Here is a 23,541-nt window from a genome sequence, read left to right as displayed (position 1 = left end):
TGCCATCTCACTAGCATCTTCCAGGCTGGTCATTACCATGTCCCTTCTGGAATAAAGGGCATGTGTAGAAGCAGCCTTTGTGTGTGGATGCTCCACCAGCTTTGTTGGCAAAACTTGCTAGTGTAGCTGTAGCCAGGGAGTCTAATGCCAGCTGTGGTAAGCCCACATTACCCTACCGGGTCATGATCCACAGTTTGAAAACCATTATAGCAAAACATGCATATAAGGCAGAGTCAAAGAGGCAATCCTTTGAGTAAGCACTTGACAAAATTATCATGGATTCTAATATTTTAATCAATCTTTTGTTAAAGATCACTTCTACTGAGTACCCTGATGGGGTCTCTTCTGATGTTTTTGGGCCTAGACTGCTTCTTCTGTGCTAACTTACCTCTTCAGTTTATCACTTTACAGATCATGACAATGCATGCAGGGGACAAATGAAGAGCAGAGGCACCTCAGGAGAGGACCCCAAGACATTGGAATGAGAACTCTCTTCTAGGGGGTAGCACCTCTTTCATGACATTTTCCCCACAGAGTTCTGCTTTGCTCCACTCTATTGTGATGACAGACCTGAATAAAGCATTCCATTTGATTTGGTAATAGTAATGCTTTGCAGTTAACATGGGAAACTTTTGACAGACTTCCCTTTCAGAGAGAACACTAATTTATTTCTAGCTATTTCTCTCTTCTCTAGTCATGATACACTGCGGTTGTGTCTACACTAGGTCCCTATTTGGAAGGGAGCATGGTAAGTAGGGTGTTGGGAGTTTATTAATGAAGTGCTGCAGTGTATATGCAGCACTTCATTAAGCAAATTCCCCCTGCAGCAACTCCAAAGTGTTAAACTTCGAAGTGCTGGCTTGCATCTACCCATGGCGAACCCACTGGTATTTCAAAATGCCTGGGCAAAATTTTGAGGAGTAAAGGGACTTGGAAGTACCCAGGGTACTTTGAAGTACCAGTGGGTTAGCCACAGCTAGATGCAAGCCAGCACTTCGAAGTTTAATGCTTTGGAGCTGCCATGGGAGGAATTTGCTTAATGAAGTGCTGCATATGAACTGCAGCACTTCATTAATAAACTCCCAACAACCTACTTACCATGCGCCCTTCGAAGTAGGGAGCTAGCGTAGACAAGCCCTGATAGATTTAAAATAAAAATGAAACCTCAGACACTTTGGGAAATCTTGGGGCCAGTATTTATTTGAGAGAACATCAAATAGAGCTGCAGTTTAGTGAACGTGTAATTAAACTTGCATCTGGAATCCACAATTTTACCCCTATAGAGAAGGCTGAAGACCCACTTGCCAATTTGTAGACCTGCCTGATCTAAGAAAGCAAACTTGTATATGAAGAAAAAAGGGCAAATCGTTTACATTTTTAAACTATGTAAAAATAATTTATTTTAGTTACACAAACTAAACCATGAAAAAAGCATTTTTTCTGATGTTTCCTTTAACCTGACTGGAGTTTCATCAGTCTTCAAAAGGAGGCAGACTGACCTTCATTTTTGTTACAGTATGCTTTGAAAAGAGGCCCTTAAATTATACCTCCATTTCAGTGTCTTAGTACCATGCCTGATTAGGCTATCACTTTTATCGCTGTTCAAATGCTATGGTGTTTTAAGCAGCCTGTAGTTTCAGAAAGCTAATTCATATCTGAAATCTTGGTTACTTCATCTTTCATATCCTTGATCTGAGTCTGAACTGTAGTTAAATTGGACAGTTTTTCATTCAAGAAAACAATTTCTTTCTCTCTTTGTAAGATATCATCAGCCAACCTTCCTATTCTTAATGTTAGCTCATTTATCATTGGCTCCAAATGGGCAAAATCCTTCTTTAAGTTGTATACCTTGGGTTTTAAATCATTTGCAAACGTAACTGTCTTCAGAACTTTTGCTCTGTTGCTTTCCAGATTTAAAAGCCTATCTGAATGTTTGCTGAAATCCCCTCTCAAGTCAGACAATATGATTTTAATCTGCTCAATTCTTTTTGAGTTATCTGAGGCAAAACTTTGTAGCTTTGCAGTACGGTCTATGCTACTTGTTAGTAGATCACCTATATTTTGTACGGTCTTCTTTTCAGCTTTATCTACTTTGTTTTCAAGTGCTTGCAGGGACTCTGTCAGTGATGTCACATCTGACACTAGACCTGAAATGCGTCTTATGTCAGTTTTTACTGTTGCAATCTTTAGAGACACATCTTTTGCTACAGAAGCTGTACTCTGCTCAACTTTTGCAACTGCGTGAAAAAGAATTGTTAAGGTCTCCTGCAGGTCTTCTTTTTTTTTGATTACGCTCTTAGACCATGTTTTCATGCTATAGAGATCTTCTTGCAGATGTTTAACATGAGAAATTACGTGAAGAGCTTCCAATTGTTCCATTAGGTCTTGAGTCTTGTCACACTAGAGGGAGATACAAACCAAAGCATTTCACAAAATAAGCATGAGATTTTAATTAATAAATTTATGTCAAAACTGCAATTAAGTTTTCTTGAAACATCTTTCTGTTCTGGATCACTAGACTGCAGTCTTTAAAGAACAATAGTTCTGCTACAATGCCTGAGTTCCAGGCGTCCATTCATTAACTCAGTTTTTCCACCTGTATAGGCAACACGCTCATATGTGTTACTACAGTTCTCCTTCTACTGTTAAAACATAGATTAATATTAATTTAAGACTGTAAGGGACCAGTATGATTTTCTACTCTGCTTACCTGCATAGCACAGGTCACAGACCCTCACCTAGTAATTTCCCTGTTAAGACCATAACTTATGTTTGAACCACATACCTTTCAGAGAGTCTTACAGCTGAAGAAGTGGGTCTTACCACAAAAGGTCATTACCTAACAAATTTGATTTAATCCCTGTGTATAAGGCTGATTGCTGCTGTCTGCCAGCCATTTTTTGATCCAGGCTCACTTTTTAGCACCATTTTTAACTGCATCACATTTAGTTGCTTGTTCAACAGCTGCTTGTGTGATAAAACTCTAAGCTGAAATGTACAAGAACTAGTCTTTGTTCTTTCTATTAAATTGATCAGTTTTATAAGACATTCTTAGTGAACCCATGTTGAATAGTAACAGAGAGATAGCCGTGTTAGTCTATATACTATGAAAACAAAAAAGGAGCTGAGCAGCACTTTAAACACTAACAAAATAATTTATGATGTGGTAAGCTTTCATGGAATGACCCACTTCTTCTGAACCCATATCAGTATTACTCCACTTCATCCACATTATTTCATGTACACTTTCCTTTGGGACAAAAGTCTAGTTTATCTGCCTGTAATTACCACCTCATTTTCACAAATCCATACTTAGATTGAAAAGGCGTGTGTGAAATCCTGGCCTCACTGAAGTCAATGGCAAAACTCCTAGCCTGCATCTACACTAGCAAGTTCTTTCTTTCAGAAGATCAGGCCATTTTTTAAATAACATGTGGATCGTCTACACACAAAATGCGCTCTTTCAATCTGAAATTAAAAGAATGCAGCTCTTCTGATGGCAGTCTTCCTCCGCTCCTGGTTCAGGAAAAGCACCTTCTTTCGAATGCTTCTTTTGAGAAAAAAGTATGCGTAGAGGCTCTTCAGGCCTTTTTTTCTGAAAGAGGAGTCCTCATGGTGCTGGATTTTCCGATCCCTGGCCTGTTCTTTCAAAAGAGCGGGGGCTGTGTGGACACACTCTGTCGAGAGAGTGACCCAATCTTTCAATCTGCCTTTTTGTGTGTGGACGCACTCTTTCAAAAGAAGTTTTTTCAAAAGAGATCTTCTGGAAGAACTCCTGTCGAAGGATCGCTATAGTGTAGACATAGCCCTACTGATTCAGTTCAGGCAAATTTCATCTCTAAATAAGAACCCTGGCCCTCCCCTCTTAACATAAGATCATTTGATAAAGCATGAGATTCCCAAACTTAAGCTTTTCAAACAAATCTATTGGCTTACTAAAATAAGAACGCTAACATACAATGCCCACTTTTCTTTTTTCTTTCCTGTTCCACTGTGTATTCTAACCTGCAGTTGAATTTGGGTAGATACAAATCTACAGTCTAAAGATGCTGAAAGTGGGATCTGAGTCTGTGCTGTTGTTGTACAAAAGTAATTATATGAAAGAAAAATCCAAGTTGAGGAAAACAAACTCATGAGAAGTATTGAAATTTCCACTATTAAACACTTGTTTCCATAAAATGTAAAAGAAGTGAAAAGCAATCTAGATGGCCAAGTATACTTTGCGCCACTAGAGGCAGAGAAATCATTGAGAACACACCTTTATTAGAAATAGATAAAAAAGGCCATCAAGGTACAGTATCTATTTTTTCTATTAAGGTCACAAATTAGTTTAATATATGTATATATGTGCAGCATTAACTCTCTCAAAAATAATCTCTTAATAGACTTACGTAAAATAAATGCAAAAACTGAGAAAACAGTTTCATGCATAATTAATATGAAAATTTTTATGGGCATATGCAGCTCACAAGGTCACTTATTTTGGATATTCCAAGTCTTAAGTCAGTAGTTGCCAAAATGTGGTTTGTAAACCCAGGTTGTGACTTTCAGTGTCTATTCTGCCATTAAAAACCAGCAGTAGGCCCCTACCAGATGAAACACTTACAGGACTCAGGCAAAGGCAGTGTTTAATTGCAATTGGGTCTGAGGCTTGTGCTTTAAATCTAGGACCCGACCTCATAGTGGGATCTTAATGCTTGGGCTCCAGCCCAAGGCCAAATATCTGTACTGCAATTAAATGTTCCCTTAGCCTGAACATTGTGACCAAGTCAGCTGACACTGGCCAGCTGCAGTGTTTAAATGAATGTAAACATGCTTTTTACTTTTAAAATTCAGTCTATAGCTGCACCCTACTTCAATATAGAAGAGATACCTTTGCACAGTATTAGACCTCATGTGTAGTGCTCCAGTTTGGATCTAAGCAGGTTTGTGAAGCTTACATTTCTGCACTGAAAATAATGGTGTCTACAATGTAAATTAAGACAGTTCTCTGGCACCAATAAGCTCCTCATGCAGGTTTTGATTGGGCAAAGTTTGAACAGTCTTACCTTCTTAAACACCTCCTGGCATCTGAGTTTGTATATTATCTGTGTTTTGATTTTGGAACAACACAGTTTATACTGGAAGTCACTTCTTTTAGGCGTACCAGTGTGTCATTTAAAAGAATGATGGCTTTTTTAAATGGAATTTAGATCCCAGGTGTGGTTAGCACATTTAATTGCCTTACATAAGGACTCAAACCTGACACTACTGACATAAAAAGGAATGAAGAGCTGGGAGTAAACGAATTTATTTTAAATTAATTAAGGAAATACATATGTCTTGGAATTACCTTTTTGTTTTAATGAAAACTTGGATACCCATTATTCAATAAATTTAAGTAATCCAGGGCAGGAAAAGTGTTTCAGAATGTTGGGAAGAAAAAAGGAAAAATAGGGAGTTCTGAGACTTTCAGGGAGGATACGTTAAACCTGAGATGGAAGTGATACTAGCAAACTCATGCAAACAGAAATGATGGAAGGTTACTGACAATAATGCTGCACTTGGTTTGGGAAATATCTTAAGTCCACAAATACCCACACGCACTCACAAACTTCCATGAATCTGTTCATACAGAATGGTGGTATTCTGTGTAAGCAGGAGTACTACAATTTGTCAAAATTTTATAAAGCATGTCAACATAAGTGTGAAGGCCATTTGCATGTGGCCAAGGACATGAAGGAGAGAGAAATTTAAAGACCAACAGTTGTATAATTCATCAACAAATACAATATTTCAATGGAGAAGAGGGGATAACTTAGCAAAAGTGGCATGGTATTCTGCATTGCAATCTGGCATTTTCCAAGATCACCTACCGTGACAAAAGACAGTGTTCTTCTCCCATTTGTACTAGGAAATCCTAAGCATTTAAGGGGTTTGTATTTATGTATTTCAGAGGGGAATCTGGCCCAGAATAAGAAAATTGTGTCAAACATACATAATTTATTACCAGTAATCCAGAAGTTCTCTTCTTGTGCAATCAGTTTAAACACAAACTGCTGTCCTTGCAAGCACGCTCAGTTGGGGTCAGCAGCATCTAACTATTATTTATTGCAAATAATTATAATATCTATGTTTCAATGGAAATATATATGTTTCTAATCTCTCTCACAAGCACACTTCCACTGAGTCATAAATATTATAATTACTAGCTGTATAGAAAACCATCATTTAGTTCGGTGCAGACCCAAAAATCTAAGAGTCTTTATAAGGACAGCACTTTTTGAATTTAAATGGATTTCAGAAGAATACTTTTGGATTATTCCAATAAGTAATAGTACATCACTTATGGTGGCACGTGTGTATGCTTCTAGAATCATCTGAAGGGAAGAGTATGAGATAGACTCTTGGTCAAATTCACTGTTCTTAATTACGCCAGTATAAATCTGGAATAACTCCATTACATTATCCAAGAACAGAATTTTGTTCCTACAAAAGCAGTGCAGTTGTGATCTTATTTTTTTATTTAATGGAACCAAATGTAGGAAACTGTTGAATGTGATAAGCAATATATGTTAGAATCAGACTACAATTCATATAACCTTCTCATAAACAAGAATTTAATTTTTCATATCTTATAGTACAACTAATACATAAATATGAAATATAATATTACAAAAACCTGTAAGTAGAAAAGATGAATATAAATATAGAATACTGTCTTTCAAATTCTGATTTAACATCCAAATGTTCTTTCATGTGAACACTTTGTTTCAAAATTAATTTTAATAAAAAGAATGTCATGGACATTCAAGATAATCTTTATAAAACATGAAAAAATATTGTCTGTTGCTCCCCCCATTAAGTTTTCTTTTTTTCTCTCTGGTAAACTTTTGGCACATTAGCTCTGATCCAATGCCAATAAAAATCAATAAGACTCCTATTTTAAAGTTTTTTTTGACTAATATTTTTGATTATCGTTTGTTTATAAACACATTAACGTAACTGATATATAAATAATGTCCACACTGGTCAAGTAATATGCATAAATTGAGTCTGAATTCACTGATCATCACCCTCCCTCTGTTCATTTTCTAGACTGTATTCTAAGGGCACTTCTCTTGTGTTTGAAGCTACTGTTATGTCATATACTTTTTGTTTTAAAACAATTATTTCATTTTGCAGTTTTAAAATGCTGTTGTCATACTGCATGCTTTCAAGAACCTTTTGTATTTCCATTATGTTTGACACTGTTTTCAGCATTTCATCTTCCAGAGTATACATGTGTAATGTCAAGTCTTCCATCTTTTTCTCTGTATCAATCAACTCACTTGATATTCTGAGAATGGACTGAATGGCATTTTGAACTGTTGGCAAATGGGTCTTGCATTCTTCAATTTTTGGTTCATAGTCTGTAAGCTTCTGACTCAAATCTAAGTCTCTGGCTAGCAAAGTATTCTGTTCTTCTTCTAATTTTTCAACTGTCTTTGTATCCAACTCCAACTGCTGTTCAACTCTAGAAAGCTCATCCTCTTCCTGCCTTTTTAATGTTTTAATATTTCTTATTGTACTGTCTTCCAAATCTTTTAACCTGTCTGAAAGAGACTTCATATTTTGATCAGCAGTATTGATTTGGGCCATAACTTCAGTATGTATGAACTTTGCTTCAGATTTTAAACTACTAGTGTTTGCATTCATTTCATCCAGGCTTCTCTTCCAGGAGTCCATTATATTTCGGAATGTCTCATTAATGCTTTGCATCTTTTCAGAGAATGTCTGCTCACTGTTCTCAATGTCCTGTATGATGTTACGGAGAGTGGACATTTCCTGCTCAAACTGGGTCACCATAGAGATGGATGAGGTAGCTTCCTGCAGGATACTTTCGGAAGACTCAAGCTGTATTTGTAACACAAAAGAATGTCCATGTCTACTTAATATTAGACTGGAAGAGCACTTATATTTACATAACTTGGAACATAATGTATGCATAAGGCTCAGCCTCTTGGAGAAACTTCACCTGACTTGATGCACGTTTCCAATCTTATTATTTAGTTTAAATATTATTATTCCAATTGGTTGTGGCATGCGACATGACAAAAAAATACTTGTAGCAGTTTTCACATATTGCTTAGGAATTAGTAACTCTAGTCAATTTTTTATTTAGCACCAGAGTTACTATAGTCAACTCATCTTGACCTCAGTTTCTGTTTATAAAGAATAAACTGCCATAAAACTATTGAACCACAAACTTAGAACAAATACCTTCAAAATACAAATCAAATATCATTCATCATCAATAACCATGGGCTCAGCGCCCGCAGGAGTCCAGTACCTCTCTCACTATTTCTTTCCATCTTTCCCTGTCCAGTGCGGAGTGGCTTAGTTTCTGTAGACCAGCCCCACACCAATCTACTATATCATCTATCCATTCCCTGTGCAGTCTGCCTCTCCTATTCGAAACATCCATTATGCTGAATCCAAGGGTCTTGATAAATCATACAATTAAGAGTATTACCAAACAACCAAGTGGTAAAGAGTTACAGACAAGTGCCACCACCGTGCAGTACCATACAGGGAATCAGAAGTAGCTCTTCACTATGAGCTAGAGGGAGATGAGAGCACTATGAAAACACTATACTAAATTCAGGAAGAAGACCCTAACCACTAGGCCCCTAACTTCTAGGGGCTCCACAGTTTCTGTCAGGGAGCACAGGAAAACTTTTTGTGACACTTTGATTAATTGAGGAGCACAAATGACACTCTAGGCAGAGCATAAAAATATTACATTTAGAAACAAATGAAATAATATTTACAACAGATTTTCAGGAAAGGAGGAAATTTATTCATGTTTTTTCTGCTCAATACATGCAATTTGCCTTAGATAGCCAATCTTTTGTTTTAATTTCGTCAATGAGATTTTCTTTTGTAAAAATATTTTACTGCTCAAATTCTGCATAAGCTGAGTGGACTGATTTAAATTGCGAAGTGGAAACCTTGATTTAAATAACTGAGTCTAATCAACTTTTCTATGCATACTTCCTTTCCTTTCTAAGGAAAAGTGCATTACCATTGGTTGATATAATTATTAATACATTTATTTGCAATTAAATTGAGCTTTTACACTAAATTTGGTGCATTTTTGCTACCATGAGGGATATACTATAAGAGTGTGTGTATATATTTAACGAATTATGTTTCTTATTAATTGTAAATTTTGTAGTATGTTGGAAATGGTAAATGTTGGTTCTTTACATAGATAATCAAATTTTTACTCATGGTTTATGTCAAGCTGCATTAGGATGTTAACTGGAATTTAACTGAACACACAGCATGTAAAATTTATTACAAAAATATACTCTTAATATCGTATATTAACTATTGTGCCATATTTATAAATCTTGACCTCAAACATTCCATGTTTCTTCCCCTAACTCTCATATAAAAAGCAATTTTTAATGCAACATTTTTGATAGAGGCTAATGGATTTAGTGTATTTTTATTTCAATGTCCTAAAATATTATAAGGTTAGTTCTTAACATATTTAATATTAAATTCAGATATAATTGTAAACATTTTAAAAGACAAACTTACTATAATTTAAACTAAAAAATCAGATTTAAATAAAAACCCCATTTCCAAAAATCAATGGCTGGGTCTACACTTGCCCCCAGCTTCGAAGGGGGCATGTTAATCAGGGCAATGGGAGATTAATAATGAAGTGCTGCAGTGAATACACATCACTTTATTAGGCTAATTCTCCCCACGGCAACTTCGAAGCACCAAAATTTTGAGGATTAAAGGCACTTTGAAGTAGCGCAAGCACTTTGAAATGCCCACAGCTACACGCATGCTGGCCCTTTTGACGCTCCAAAGTTGCTGCAGGGGACAATTAACATAAGGAAGTGCTGTGTATTCACCATAGCACTTCATTAGTAATCTCCCGTCGCCCTGATTAACAGGCCCCCTTTGAAGTTGAGGGCAAGTGTAGACCCAGCCAATGTGTTTTATCCAATCTGTACACAAAAGTGAATTCCAAGTTTGCAATCAGTTGTCTGGACTGAAGTGTACAGAGATTCAAATTAAATGCTCCGTGAGTAACAACTTTGTAAGGTCATTGTTAATATGGCACAACAGGCAGTAGCTGTGTTTATGCCAATACAGGTAATGATTTTGGAATAAAACTAACTTTTCCTACAGCTAACAAACACAACGATAGAAAGGAAAAAACACATTGCTGCATTTCAGCTGTTTTAAGATTAGTAACATAGAAGACACAGACTGAAGACCAATTTACCACACAACAATTTCTGCCAAATTTCTTTAAAACAATAGGCAACTGACCTATATTAAGAGCTAAACTTCTAAACAGAGCCATATGAATTTCAGGGATGATTAGGTTTCTGGGAAAGAAAACATTAAGATACAGTTATGTAATATGCATGATTAATGGATGGACGCATTTTGGTCCCATATTTGACATTTTTAAGAGTATAGTCAGCGGGTAAGCAATGTTATACATATTATAAAAATAATGTATCAAAACACTTCGTTGCTATGAAATTACAAATCAAAATGGTATTAAAGGTCCTGAAGAGATCAACAATGACAAACAAAAATATAAGTAAAGTAAACTCAGCTATTTCCCACAGGAAGAAAAAATGGTCTTAGTGAAGTTGATAGGAGTTGTGCAGTTAACTTCAATGAGGCCAAGCTTCCTTAGTAATACCGATACCTCGACGTAAACATGCATCTGTCTGCCTGCTATTGCTTACATATGTGATAGTAAACAACACATTAATAATAGGGGTTTCTATTAGTAATGATTCCACTGTAAATTTAAGATTTCAAACCATTCATCCAGAAAAACAACTTTGCAAAACTTCTAAATATATTTATCTCTATTTTATAGTCATAGAAAACTAAGACTGAAAGATTAAATTACTTGCTCAAGGTCATACAGCAAGTAACCCGAAGAGTTTATAACAGAATAAAAGACAGATTTGATGGCCAAATGTCTCATTAACTGCTATTTAGAGGACTAAATATACATTTTAAGCAGTAATATTTCAAAGATATAAAATTGTAATTCTGGTTATCCAATAATCTCAAACACATTTCTTAACCTTTGATTAAATCAATATCAACTAATATATTTTAGCCCAATATATGTTCTTTAAGTAAAATTCCAATTATTACCTTTTCAGAAATTAAGTTAACTTTATCTTCCATATTCTGATATTTTCCAGCTTCCAGCTGTAATAAATGAAACTCTTTTTCCATGTGAGAAAGTTGGACTGACTGCTGAAACAGGAACCTGCAAATCATGAAAAAAGAGTGAATTGACATGCACTAAATATTTTAGACCTTGATTCTACAAGGAGCCTTATGAGTGTAGTCATTGACATTCGCACAGCTCCTTGCATGATCAGAACATTAGAAAAGAGCAGGACTTTAATGAGTTTAGCCTTCCCTCATATTGGCGCTGTAGACAACCAACATAAGGGGAAAAACGGACATGGACCAAAAAAAAAAAAAAAGCATTTAAAGTGAGTGAGCAAGAATGCACAAACATGTTTGTGTATATTCTACTCAGTTAGCTGTCACAGACCTAATGTAGAGCCAAACTTGTTCCACTTTTGTCTTAATTTTAGCTACTGCTGTTGCACTGTGGAAATGCTTTTATTGCTACTGTGATGTACCCGTTCTGTGGAAAACTAGATTTTATTCTCCCTGTGATAAGTCCACCACCTCTCTCAATCACCACTTAAAACAAAAGATTAAAATTAGCCTTTTAGTAGATTACTATTACCCTGTATGTTTCTGACACATTCCAAAACACAGCAGAAGCTGACAAAAAGGTCTGCCTCAAACAAAAGAATGTGTGCTCAGTAAACAGAGCCATCAAGGTGGAAGGAATACAAAGAGAATTCAAACAGATGAGAAAACCAGCAGAGAATATCCTTACATGTCAGGGTGGCCATAATTCTGAAAGGGAAAAAGAGGGGCTGGTCACTTGACCCTGGCCTAACTCCCTACTCACAGCTGTTGCTTATCACACAATCCTGCTGGCCCCCTACTTGAGGCTGCTCTTCATTTTCTGGAACTCTCCCTGCCCCATGCACTGGAACACTTACTCCCTTCCTCCTATCCAGCCCAGCCTCCCCTCAGCAGGCAGCTGGCATCTCTGCTTGCTTCCTGCACATCCTGCCACACCAGAATGAGAAAAATGCTTTCTTTTGCCAAAAGAAGTTAGGACAGCTGGGATAGGGCTTAAGAAGGGACCTCTGATGGCCACAATGGGACATATGTCTACACTGTGGGTTACATTGGTAAAATTCCGTCACTCAAGAGTGTGGATTTTCCACCTTCTTAGTGATGTTGTTATATCAACATAAGTCTGTAGTGTAGACCAAGCCTCTGCCTCCTAAATTTCAGCTGAAATGTTCTTCAAGAATGGGGCTGACACTATAAAAAGGAGAAATAAGTGCCTCAACAGACCCCCGCCCCCACTCTCTCTTTAGCCGTTTACAGCACAAGAAAGGACAAAGGAAGTAGCTATTAAACAGAAGAAGGGGTCCTGGCCTGAGAAGTTTGGTCGGTAAGACTGCCAAAGGCATGTGGTAAGGAAAACTTTGAATTTATCCTAGTTTGTAAAGTTAGGCATTAGTTGCATTTTAGTTTCCTTGTAACCATTTCTAACTTTGATGCTTCATTACTTGGATTTTTAATTTTAACTTGTCTCTAATCTTATATTTTTATCTTAAAGACATAACAGACAATATACCTGTATTGTTTAGAAGAGGACTGGAAATACAGGAAATATACTTCTGGGAGGAAATCTAAGAGTGGGAGTGAATTGGGGTTACCCTGTAGTACACTTAAGAAGAATGTGTCACAGACTGTGATATTAACCCTGCCCATGAATTCTGATCTCCCAAAACTCAGATCGGCTAGAGAGGGTCAGGGCTTCTTCACCTGCCGGGCTGTTAGTGGAAGGAGATCGGACCCACCTCCATAGACTGCAAACATCTGTGCTACAACAACCCCAGAGCTGGGCTTCAGGCTACTGCACTGGTGAGGGTAACACCCGCCCCATCTTGCAGCTCCAGCCAGGTCTCAGGGCAGCCTACCTCCACAAATCTAGCCCCTGTAGCTTCTGCGCTCCCCTTCCCTCTCCTGCCTGGGCTCTGGACTCTAGCTCTGGGACTGCTGCCCTGCCCAATCCCTCCCTCCTCCTCCCACAGCTCCTGCTGGGGCTCCAGGCACAGGCACTTGAGCTTCAGGGCTTTTGTACCCTCCCCCTTTGGGGCTCCTGCTCAAGCTCAGAATACCTGGGTTCTGGAATTGCTGCTGACATTTTCATCCTCTTCCCTTTCTGAAGTTCTTGACCAGGCTCCAGGTGGCTGTCCCCTCCCAGCAGCTCCTATTGGGCTGGGGGGCTCCCCAGACTCCAGATGAGACTCAGGGATTCTACCCCACGTGGCTCCTGTCTGAGCTTAGTGGGGCTGCCAGCCATTCCCCACAGAGCTCCAGGCTTCCATCCCCTTCCCTCTCCTCCGCCGTGGCTCTAGCTGGGTCTTGAGATGCCCAGCTTGAGGTTTCAGTCTCCATGACTCCTTCTGGGATTTAGGGCATCCAAGGGCTAAAGCCTACACATCACCTGGTGGGACTTGAGGCTTCACCCCACACCTCATAACCAGGCTGAGGCACACTTTTTTTTTTTTTTTGAAGTTGTCCAGGGCCCCTGGTCCCATGCATTAATTCGTCACTCAGCCTGAGTCTGACTAGCAGTTAGTAGACCATTTGGAGACCTTCCAGCACCACTGGGGAGATTGCACATACTTCCACCTCTGCAGATAAACTCCAAAGCTGCTGCTTTCAGAACTGGGCTCTGTAGGCAGCTCAGAAATGAGTATGCCCTAAAAATACCTAAGAGGGTGTTACAAGGGAGAATAAATATTCTCTTTAATCTCCGACAATAGGACAAAGAACAATTAGCTTAAATTGCAGCAGGAAAGGTTTAGGTTGGACATCAGGAAAACGTTCCTGTTAGGGTGATTAAACACTAGAATAAACTGCCTGTACCTGGGGAAGCAGCCTGACAGGAGCTAACCCTGGGGAGAACTGGATCTGGCCCACAGTCCAGTATTTGCCCACTCCTGATCTAGATGGTGCTTGGTCCTACTGTGAGTTCAGGGAACTGGACTCAACTGCTCAAGGACCCTTCCAGTTCTACTATTCTATGACCCCATAACAATCCTGCAACGCCTTTACAATAGCTCTGAGATCCCCTTTTGGATCAGGAGCCCAATTACAGCACCATACATTTTGATGTAAAAGTCTGAAATCATGAAACAAGAGCAACCTTAACATCCCCTGGCCAAGAAATTGACCAAAGTGCACGAAGAATTGGTTAGGCCCTAAAGACAGGCTGATAAGCCCTGAAATTAGAACGTATCTTGTAGTGTAGAGGCAGCCAAAGCATAGCAGGCTGTCTGCAGCTCACACACAGGCATAGCTGATAGTGACTGACATGCTAAAGGCTGTTTGTGAGCAGTCCACTCTGGAGACTCCCGCAGCAAAGCAGTGGGAAGGGAACCCTAGGTTAGAGGGCAGGAGTAACACATCTACTCTTTAATCGAATTTTACCCTGGGTATGTTAAATTTTGTAAATATTTTACAGTTTTAATACAATGAGATTTCAGATGGGGACGTGTAGGCAAGCAATGCCACCAGAGGATCACTTACCAGGTCAGCAGCAGACAAGCAACAAGGGAGAGTAGGTGTAATGCTGTCCGTAAGTCTATCCAAAAGGAACTCTGACAATTGCTGCCATTTCTGGGACTGGAGAGGATTCCATAATTGCTCTGCTTTTGTGGCTCTTCATTGTGCTTTGGTGAAGAAACAGGTTTCTTTCTTTGCTTCATATCAGACATTTTAAGAATGCCTTTAGGAAACAGAAAACAAGCAGAGATCTAGGCAGAAAACAGCAAAATGAATTATGTTTAGTCCTTTCCAACTTAAAGGAGACATACCAAAAATCCAGTTATGCAACTGCACTAAAAATTAACTTCTTGATACTTATGACAAATTCTTGCAAATTATTAATGTAACTGAATAACTGTTCAGTTTTTCATTACACAGCTATCCCCTTTCAAAATAGCAGAAATGGTCTAATTCTACATAGCACTAAGCCTACAGACTTGATTTTTAAAAAAGGGGTGAAAAAATGAATGCTTAGCTTCTACACAAGTTGATGGCAATTGTCTAGGAAAACTTTCAGCTCCTCAGGATGCACAGGCAACTAGAGTTTCCAATATGTTGTGAGTATTACTATAAGTAAAAGAGATTAGAAGAAAAATGTGGGTTTTTTTTTTTGTTTTCATTTTAAGATACCACTTTACTTAGTCAGTTTTACTATTTTTCATGTTTGGACAACTCATCTCTTGCTTTACTGTTTTCTGAGTCTTTCATGCAGCAGGAGAGGAGAAAAAGCATTTGGGACTGAAAAAAGTGATTGTCAATCACTGGGGGATGTGTGTGTTTTTCCTAATGTAGTAATATTTCTATTATAACTTTTTAAATATGTCCATCCATAAAGTCAGCTTTATTAGTTAATCTGTTTTCAACCTTCAAATACAAATCTATAAAATTACGTAAAACAGCAATTTTTTCTGTTTTTTTTAAAACCACTCTTCATGCAGGGAGTTTTAGCAGCTTTATAAATCCTTGCACCCTATATGCAAGAAACAAAACACTAATTTATAATGGAGAACTTTTGTTTCAAGAGACACTACACAGTAATATAATTGTCTCTCCGTTTAACAGAGTGTGATCCTTTACCATATTACAAAATGAGTATCATTACATCTATGACTTGTTTCTAATTATTTTATTAAACTGAGTGAAATCTATGATTACACATTTAACAGACCGGGTATAGCTCACAAATGTTAATAGTTAAAATACTGGACAGTTGGCACTTTTTTTCTGCAGATGGATGTATTTTGAGTATTGACTAAATGGTAATCAAATATATATTCTCCATTTTGCTGGCCATGTAACTTGTGCATTAATGTCTCCATAAGAAGTCATGTATTTTTGAATTAGTTCCTTAGAACTGGACTATGTTTCTTTTCTTCCCAATAAAAGATTATCATTTGTGTAATAGCTTCTAGCAGATGAGAGTTTAATTCTTCATTTCCTATTGCGTGATGCTTTTGAAAGTTGTTTTAGAACTAAGTCACCTTTTAAAAATCCAGCATCTAAGATCTCTGTGAGGGTGCTAAAGGTAAGCTGCGCTGGGATCAGGCAGAAAATTGACAATTTCCACTTTCCAATATTATCAAAACAAAAAAGCAGTCATGCAGCACTTTAAAGACATGACAGCTTTTTTTTGTTTTGATAGAATACAGACTAACATAGGTGTGTCTCTGTTACTTTCCAATACCATAAAACTCATGTTTCCAGAGTTTCAGAACCAAGATACATTAAAAGAGTCACAATTTTTAAATCCAGAAAAAGCTGAGTGCATGACTCATACATCACAGTTTGATTTGGGCTTATTTTTCAGGGGAAAATTTCATGTCTGGGGGAAGGAAGAACAAATTTTGGCAAGTTAAAAGAAAAAATGGTTTGAAGCTGTTGTTTGGAGTATAACAACAAAGCCCAGGGAAAAGGTTTAGTAGGAGAACTGGACAAAGATGTATGATAAATACATTTATTATCTAGTGCTGCAATTTATTACATGAATATCCTTTCCAAGTGTAACTAAGCAAACAGTCCTGTAGCACCTTAAAGGCTCACAAGTGCATGTATTAGCTAATGAGAGTGTCTGCAGCTTCCATCCTTCTGAAAGAGGGGCGCACCGGAATCGAGCACTGTACCCCGAAGGGGCCATAAATGAATTCCAACGGGTTTCGGCACAGCTTTCGTCTCAGGACTGGGCTCTCAGGCACTATCTATAAACAGTACCTATAACAAAGCTACCGCTACATAAACACGTACTTACTTTGCTCGCTACTCCGTACGGACTGAGCCCATCCGAAATACGACGCTGAAAAATACACGTGTGTAATTACACACGGGCCAAGAAGTGAGCGAAGCGCGAAAAAACCCCTCCCCATTGCTCAGCATCAACATGTCAGACCCGATTGTCTTTACACTGCGAACAAGCCGCAACAGCCTCGCAGCAGCAGCAGGAGGAGGAGGACACACCCCGCCCGGCCACACAAAGGAATTCACGGGCCCGAGCTGCGTCTTCTGCCTAGTGCCCCGTAACTAACAGACACCGCTAGGCCAACACCCGCCCGGCAGTTCCTGTGGTCTCCCACCGGCAGCCCCTCCCTTGCCCCTCTCTAGCACCACCACCCGCGCCGCTGCCGCCAGCCCCGATCCCCGCTACCTGTCCCACGCGTCGGGGCGCAGGTCTGTGCGCTTCAAACTTCTCCCCCGCCGTCTCGCGCGCGCCACGTCAGGCGCATGCCCGTCGCTCGCGCTCCGCCACCGAGTGGGCGGAGACAACTAGAGCCCAGCGCCGCGGGGGGGCGGAGTCCGTTGCTTTGTTCCGAGGTGCAGGCGCTGGGGGGCGGTGCGAGCCCCGCCGGGAGGCGTCTGCCCCGCCAGCAGTCGCCGCCCAGCCCCGCGGAAGGAGGAAGTGGCCGTTGGTGGCAGAGCCACGCCTGGCCCCGGCCCCGACCCCCTGCTGCCTCGAGCTGCCTGCGGCCTCCGCGAGAGCGCGCCCCGAGCAGCGTCTGCCCCGGCCAAGGTAAGCGCGCGCCCCAGCGGCCGGAGAGGGGCGCGGGGACCCCACGGGGGCGTGGCGGGTTCTGCTCCTGGGCGGGGCTACGCCCCCCACCCCCGTCCGCCCCGCACTGGCTGCCGCCCTGGCTGCGGGGGGTACGAAGCCGCCGAGCTCCGCTTTCCCGTTGGCGGCTCAGCCCGGCGCTGAGGGACCCCGCGCGACACCCGCCGCGCCTGGGAGCCCGGGCACTGGTCCGGCGTGTTACTTTTCGCAGCTGATTCCCGCGACTCGCCTGCAGGGGGCGCAGAATCCTCTGCCTGGCCCGAGCCCCGGCCGCGCGAACGCCGCTGGGGGTTACTGAGGGAGGGTCGGACTGGCACGTGCCCCAGGCCTGGGGCGCCGAGCTCCGCCTGGCAGCTCGCCTTGGGGCTGGGGGTGCGGCAGTCCTCAAGCAGACGGGTTGGTTTTCCACGTGGCGATTACGTTGCTGCTGCTCCTCGTGTGTGAGAGGACCCGTTAGTGCCAGGCCGGAGTGCGTTTAATTCTCTTTGTATCTGGGAGACGCTCTTTCTTGCTGGGATAGGGTTTGGGTTTTTTTTTTTCAGTCCCCGTTTTATTTTAGTTGAGGCTCTACTTCCTAGGGTATGTAATTCACCCCTGTGGTGGTAGCCCCTTGCAAGAACGGCCTTGTGGGGTTCTTGGCTTACTTCAGTTGTATGTTCTGAAGAAGTGGGTCTGCCAGGAAAGCTCATCACCTAATAAATTACTTTGTTAGTCTTTAAATTGCTACTCGGCTGCTTTTGGGTTTTGATAGAATGCAGACTGCCAGGACTCTCTCTCTGTCACTATTCATTTGTATGATACAAGAGAATAAATAAAAACTGTTTGGTCTTTATTGGAGTGTTGTATGTGCTGTTTTGTTCATGCCTGGTTCCTTACTTAAAGGATGACGTAATAGGGAGAGCTAAGTATTTGAAAGGAGGTGTGTCTGTTTGGGTAGACTTGGAACATGGAAGCTACGTCTACACTAGAAACATCTGTTGACAGAAGTTACCAACAGAAATCTCGTCAGAACCTCTGTTGACAGGTTGCTGCTGCACACAACTTTCTGTTGACAGAGAACTGCCAGCCTGCACTGCCTTCTGGTGACAGAAAGCAGAATGGCAACTCTGCAAACAGGGCTGCCTGGCAACTGGAAGCCCTCTTTGTCGAGAGAACCGTCTATGCTGCACTTCTGTTGATGGGGAAAAAAACAGCAGAAATGTAACACTTCAAAGACTAACAAAATGATTTATTCAGTGGTGAGCTTGCGTGGGACAGGCCCACTTCATCAGATCAATTTTATTTCCAGTACAGACTGACATTTATAAATACAGATGACCTAGGAAAAAAAAATTGGAGTAAAAATACTTGAGGCCAAACGCACTCAGATGCACCATCTGAGCTCCAACCTGGATTATTCTATTTACTGCCTAAAATCCGCAAACCTGGAAACCCAGGATGCCCTATCATTTCAGATATTGGCACCCTTACTACCAGACTGTCCAGCCAGGTAGACTCCCTCCTTATACCTTGTACCCTATGCCATCAGCACTCCTAGCTGTCTCTGAGATACCATTGACTTCCTGAGGAAATTACAAACTTTGGAAACCTTTCTGACAATTCCATCCATGCTACCATGGATGTAGAGGCTCTCTACACCAATATTTCACATGAAGATGGACTACAAACTATCAGGAATACCATCCCTGATGTTACCATAGCAAATCTGGTGGCTGACCTATGTAACTTTGTTCTTGCTCACAATTATTTCCAATTTGGGGACAACTTATACCTCCACACGTTAACACGTGGTGTGAACGGAGATATCAATTACCTCATGCATTACAATGATTGCTTCCTTTCCTTTGAAGCTTGTAATTATCTCGGACAGGACAATTAACGTTCCCCAACCTCTTACCCACTTCCTTCTATCCTATTTGATTTGTCAGTTTTTACTTTTTTTTGGTCCTCTGTACTTATAAATGTCAGTCTGTGTTGGAAATGAGATTGATCTGATGAAGTGGGTTTGCCCCACAAAAGCTCATCACTGAATAAATTATTTTGTTAATCTTTAAAGTGCTACATTTCCCCTGCTTTGTTTTTTTGGAGTACAGACTAACATGGCTACCTTTCTGTTGACAGAATATTATTCTTCAAATTTTTGACGGGTAACTCTGTTGAGGCAAAAGTAGAGTTTTGTCGAGGCTGTCGATGGACTGCTTTATGTGTGTAGGCGCTCCCTTCGTTATGTCAACAGAAGGGGCTTTCTGTTGACAAAATTCTCTAGTGAGAAACAGCCTTACTGTTTTATGTCACTGTTTAAAATAAGCAGTTTAGGCCCAAAAATCATTATTTATTAAGAACTCTTTTGTATTAAAACCAAACGGTGGTATGTTTTGTTAGTGCAGGGGGAAAGTGCAAGGAGCTACTCCTGGGCGAATTCTGTGCCACTATGTATGTGCAGAATTCATTTTTTCTGCAAATTTTTGCTTATCTGAAGAATAATAGATTCTGTCTGGGAAGCAAAGGGAAGCCACAAAAGAGGTTGCATGTCCTTCCCCAGCAGCTGTCACAAGAGGGGATGTTGGAAGCAGCCAGGAGAGATATAACTTACTGCCGTGGAGTGGGGGAGTAAGGCAGGGCTGGGTTGGGCTGGGCTAGGCAAATTTTCAAGACTGTCCTTTCATTTGCCATCACAGTGTATCTGGTGCAGTGAAGAGGAGTAGGGCCCCAGGGCATTTCTGGGGCAGGCCCGGCCCTTGCTCTCTGACAGGGTTGGGTGTAGCTTCACCAGTGAGTCTATGCCCTGAGGGGAAGGGAGGTTTTAGGGTGATCTCAACTTCCAGCTTATGCTACCTACTGGGAGGCAGCCTTTGTGCACACCCCTTGTCCCCATCATTGTGCCTGTCACAGGCTATGTCTGCACTACAGAGATCTTCAAGAGAAGCCCTTCCAGAAGATCTCTTCTGAAAGAACTTTTTTCATAAGAGGGCGTCCACACACAAAAAACCAGATCAAAAGTGTGATCTGTTCTTTTGAAAGAGAGTGTCCACACAGTCCCTGCTCTTTTGAAAGAATGGGCCAGGGATCAACAAAACAGGTGCCATGAGGACTGCTCTTTTGACGGGGAACATCTACACGTGTTTTCTTTCAGAAGAAGCTTTCGAAAGCAGGCGTTCTTCCTGAAACAGGAGTGGAAGAGCGCTTTTTGAAAAGAGCACCACACTGTGTGTGTGTAGATGCTCCATGGGGTCTTTTGCAAGAGCCCCCTTCTTTCGAAAAATCTTTCAAAAGATCTCGCTGGTGTAGACGCAGCCACATGGATGCTAAAAGAAGCCACGATGGAGAAATCATAGGGAGTCTTGGCCAGGAGTACAGGGAGAGTCTTGGCCATTTAGGGCGGTAGGGTACCCAGTAGGAGTGGGGGAGCATAAGGTAGACTATTATGGAAGGTCAGGGACACAGTGTTGTAGCATGGGGAAGTCAGCCTCCATAAAAGTGGAGGTGAGGCAGACTTTGCCCTGTGGGAGGGGGCCAAGCGAGTGGGAGGAGCAGCTGAGGGGTATTGTAAATTTGGCATATTCGTAGGAACAGCCTTGCCCAGTGAGCACCTATTGAGCATGCTCTGTATTGGGTTTGCAAGAGTTTATCAAGACTTTGTTAGACATTTCTCCTTTTGCTGCTGTGGTGCCAAGCACTAGAAATAAGAACAGGGAGGCTGAGAGCATGGGAGCGAAGATGTCTTTATTACTGGTACATAGCTTGCATGGTGTGAGAGACTGGAAGCAGCCTGACTTAGGGTGCAAAAGTAGGAACAGGAGTCAGAAGGTTTGGATAGGAGTCTGCAGATTGTGGGAGATAGGAGCAGGGAAGGTGTAGGAATCAGGAACTAGAAGAGAATGGGGAGGATAGTAACAAAGACTCAAAAAGTAATTCTTCTGCTCTCTAATCCGTGCTGATTAGGCCTCAGCTTGAATATTGTGTCCACTGTTGGATACCACATTTTAGGAAAGATGTGGACAAATTGGAAAAAGTCTGGAGAAAAGCAATAAAAATGAAAGCCTGACCAGTGAGAGAAGAAGGAAAGGAACTGGGTTTGTTTAGTCTGGAAAAGAAAAGTTTGAGAGGAGACATGGTAACAGCTTTCAAGTACTTAGAGGTTGTTACAAGGAGGTGGGAGAACAATTATTCTCCTTACCTCTGCTGATAGGACAAGAAGCAATGGGCATAAATTGCACCACGGGAGGTTTAGTTTGGACATGAGGAAAAACTTCCTGTTGGAGTGGTTTAAGCACTAGAATAAATTGCCTAGGGATCTTGTGGAATCTCTTATTGGAGATTAAGATCAGGTTAGACAGACACCACTAGGGAGACTCTAGATCAGGATTGCCAATTTATGGGTCAGGACCCAAGTATGGATTGCAATTAGATTTGATAAGGGTCTTCGGCTGCATGGCTCTGAGCTGTATGTAGCTCTTAAAGGAGACATTTGTGGCTCTGCTGCCGTTCACTCCTCCAGCTCCCAGTCTCTACCCTGCCTTGTCGCACTGAAATGAAACTCAATTTAATTGATTTAATGGCTGGCAGGTGGGTGAAGGAAATAGGAGGGTTGAGGGGGCAAACCACACAGAGGAGGCAGGGGTGGCGGCCCAGCGAAGAAGCAGCAGGGGGCAGCAGCATCAGTGTGCGGAACTTGTGTGAGGTGGTTGGGGGGCAGAGGGGAGTTTAAGTCTGGTGATGGGAGCAGAGAGAAGCCGAGAGGGGTTTAAGCCCGGGGATGGGAGGGATGAAGGGCCGAGAACTGGCCAGGACTCGGTGCTCTAGCTGGCTCCCTGATGTGGGGCTGTGGGGTCACCCCAACCCCATTGGCTGGGGATCCCACAGCTGGCATTACTGGCCAAGGCTCCACACCCCAGCTAACTCCCAGCTGCAGGGCTGCCAGGGTCCCCAGTTATTTGAAATCTTATGCGGGACAGGCAGCCCTGACGGGGGATCCCATAACATCCAAAAATCTCGCAACCCTAACTGAGAGGGGTTTAAGCTGCCGGGGTCAGGGGGCAGGAGACTGAGAGGGGTTTAAGCTGCAGGGGGGGGTGTTGTGTTTTTCCTAGGGGAGAACCTCCCCTCCATGCCCTGGATTTTGAATTGCTTTGAGTCACAAATCTTCCTGAATTGTCAAAATGGGTGCCCGTCTCAAAAAGGTTGGGAACTGCTGGTCTAAATGGTGCTTGGTCCTGCCATGTGTGACAAAGACTGGACTTGATAACCTCTTGAGGTTCCTTCCCGTTCTGTGATTCCACGATAGTAGGAGATGATAAGTTTTATGAGGAAATAGGGTATAGGGTGTGGGGGAGGGGTAGAAATTATATAGGGGGGTGGGGTGGGTGGGAATAGGACCACAAGGTGATAGGGGCAGATTGAAGGGACAAAGATGCAAAGGTATGTGATCACTAAACCACAGTCTCTGGGGCAAAAAAAGCCCTCACGATTTCTGACAGTAAACACACTTTGTCAGTATGTTTTATAGTTTCTGACGGACCACAAAGCAGTATCTGCATCACCCTCTAGTGGCAGAACCCTGAGGAAGATAAGAGATTTCAGCTGCTATCTTTGCTTTCTTGAGCTTGAGAGTATGCTGTATCCCTGAAGAGCCCAGCCATTCTGAAGACCTGTGCAGCTGTCTGGTGGTTATACACAGGGTGGATAAAAATCACTTAAAATCAGATTTTTGTTATCCTATCGAAAGCTATCAGGTCCACATTTATTGTACCTGTGAA

The 23,541-nt window shown here is 41.4% G+C and overlaps 2 protein-coding genes across 6 annotated transcripts in view; one reads left to right on the top strand and one right to left on the bottom strand.

Moving 5' to 3' along the window:
• Positions 1-1,100: 1,100 nt before the first annotated feature.
• Positions 1,101-17,520, bottom strand: IKBIP (IKBKB interacting protein). Of its 2 annotated transcripts, none has more exons than XM_075011444.1 (5): positions 17,384-17,520; positions 16,991-17,035; positions 14,728-14,954; positions 11,176-11,293; positions 1,101-2,400 (listed from the first exon to the last, which is right to left on the bottom strand). In XM_075011444.1, exons 3-5 carry the CDS (start codon positions 14,913-14,915, stop codon positions 1,645-1,647), a joined length of 1,062 nt encoding a protein of 353 aa, XP_074867545.1. In that variant the 5' UTR covers positions 14,916-14,954; positions 16,991-17,035; positions 17,384-17,520; the 3' UTR covers positions 1,101-1,644. The 2 variants fall into 2 exon arrangements, with proteins under 2 accessions (XP_074867545.1, XP_074867536.1); XM_075011435.1 differs by lacking the exon at positions 1,101-2,400 and adding an exon at positions 2,411-7,875.
• A 102-nt stretch (positions 17,521-17,622) lies between these two features.
• The window catches only part of APAF1 (apoptotic peptidase activating factor 1), a 110,056-nt gene continuing 104,137 nt past the window's right edge, over positions 17,623-23,541 (top strand). For all 4 annotated transcript variants that reach the window (XR_012647842.1, XM_075011402.1, XM_075011411.1 and 1 more), the window contains exon 1: positions 17,623-17,746. The gene's annotated coding sequence lies outside the window, so the exon portion shown is untranslated. The remainder of the gene's footprint in view (positions 17,747-23,541) is intronic.

The sequence above is a fragment of the Carettochelys insculpta genome, chromosome 1 (genome assembly GCF_033958435.1).
Source record: "Carettochelys insculpta isolate YL-2023 chromosome 1, ASM3395843v1, whole genome shotgun sequence".
NCBI classification, from domain to species: Eukaryota; Metazoa; Chordata; order Testudines; family Carettochelyidae; genus Carettochelys; species Carettochelys insculpta.
This window is presented reverse-complemented; position numbering and strand designations above follow the sequence as displayed.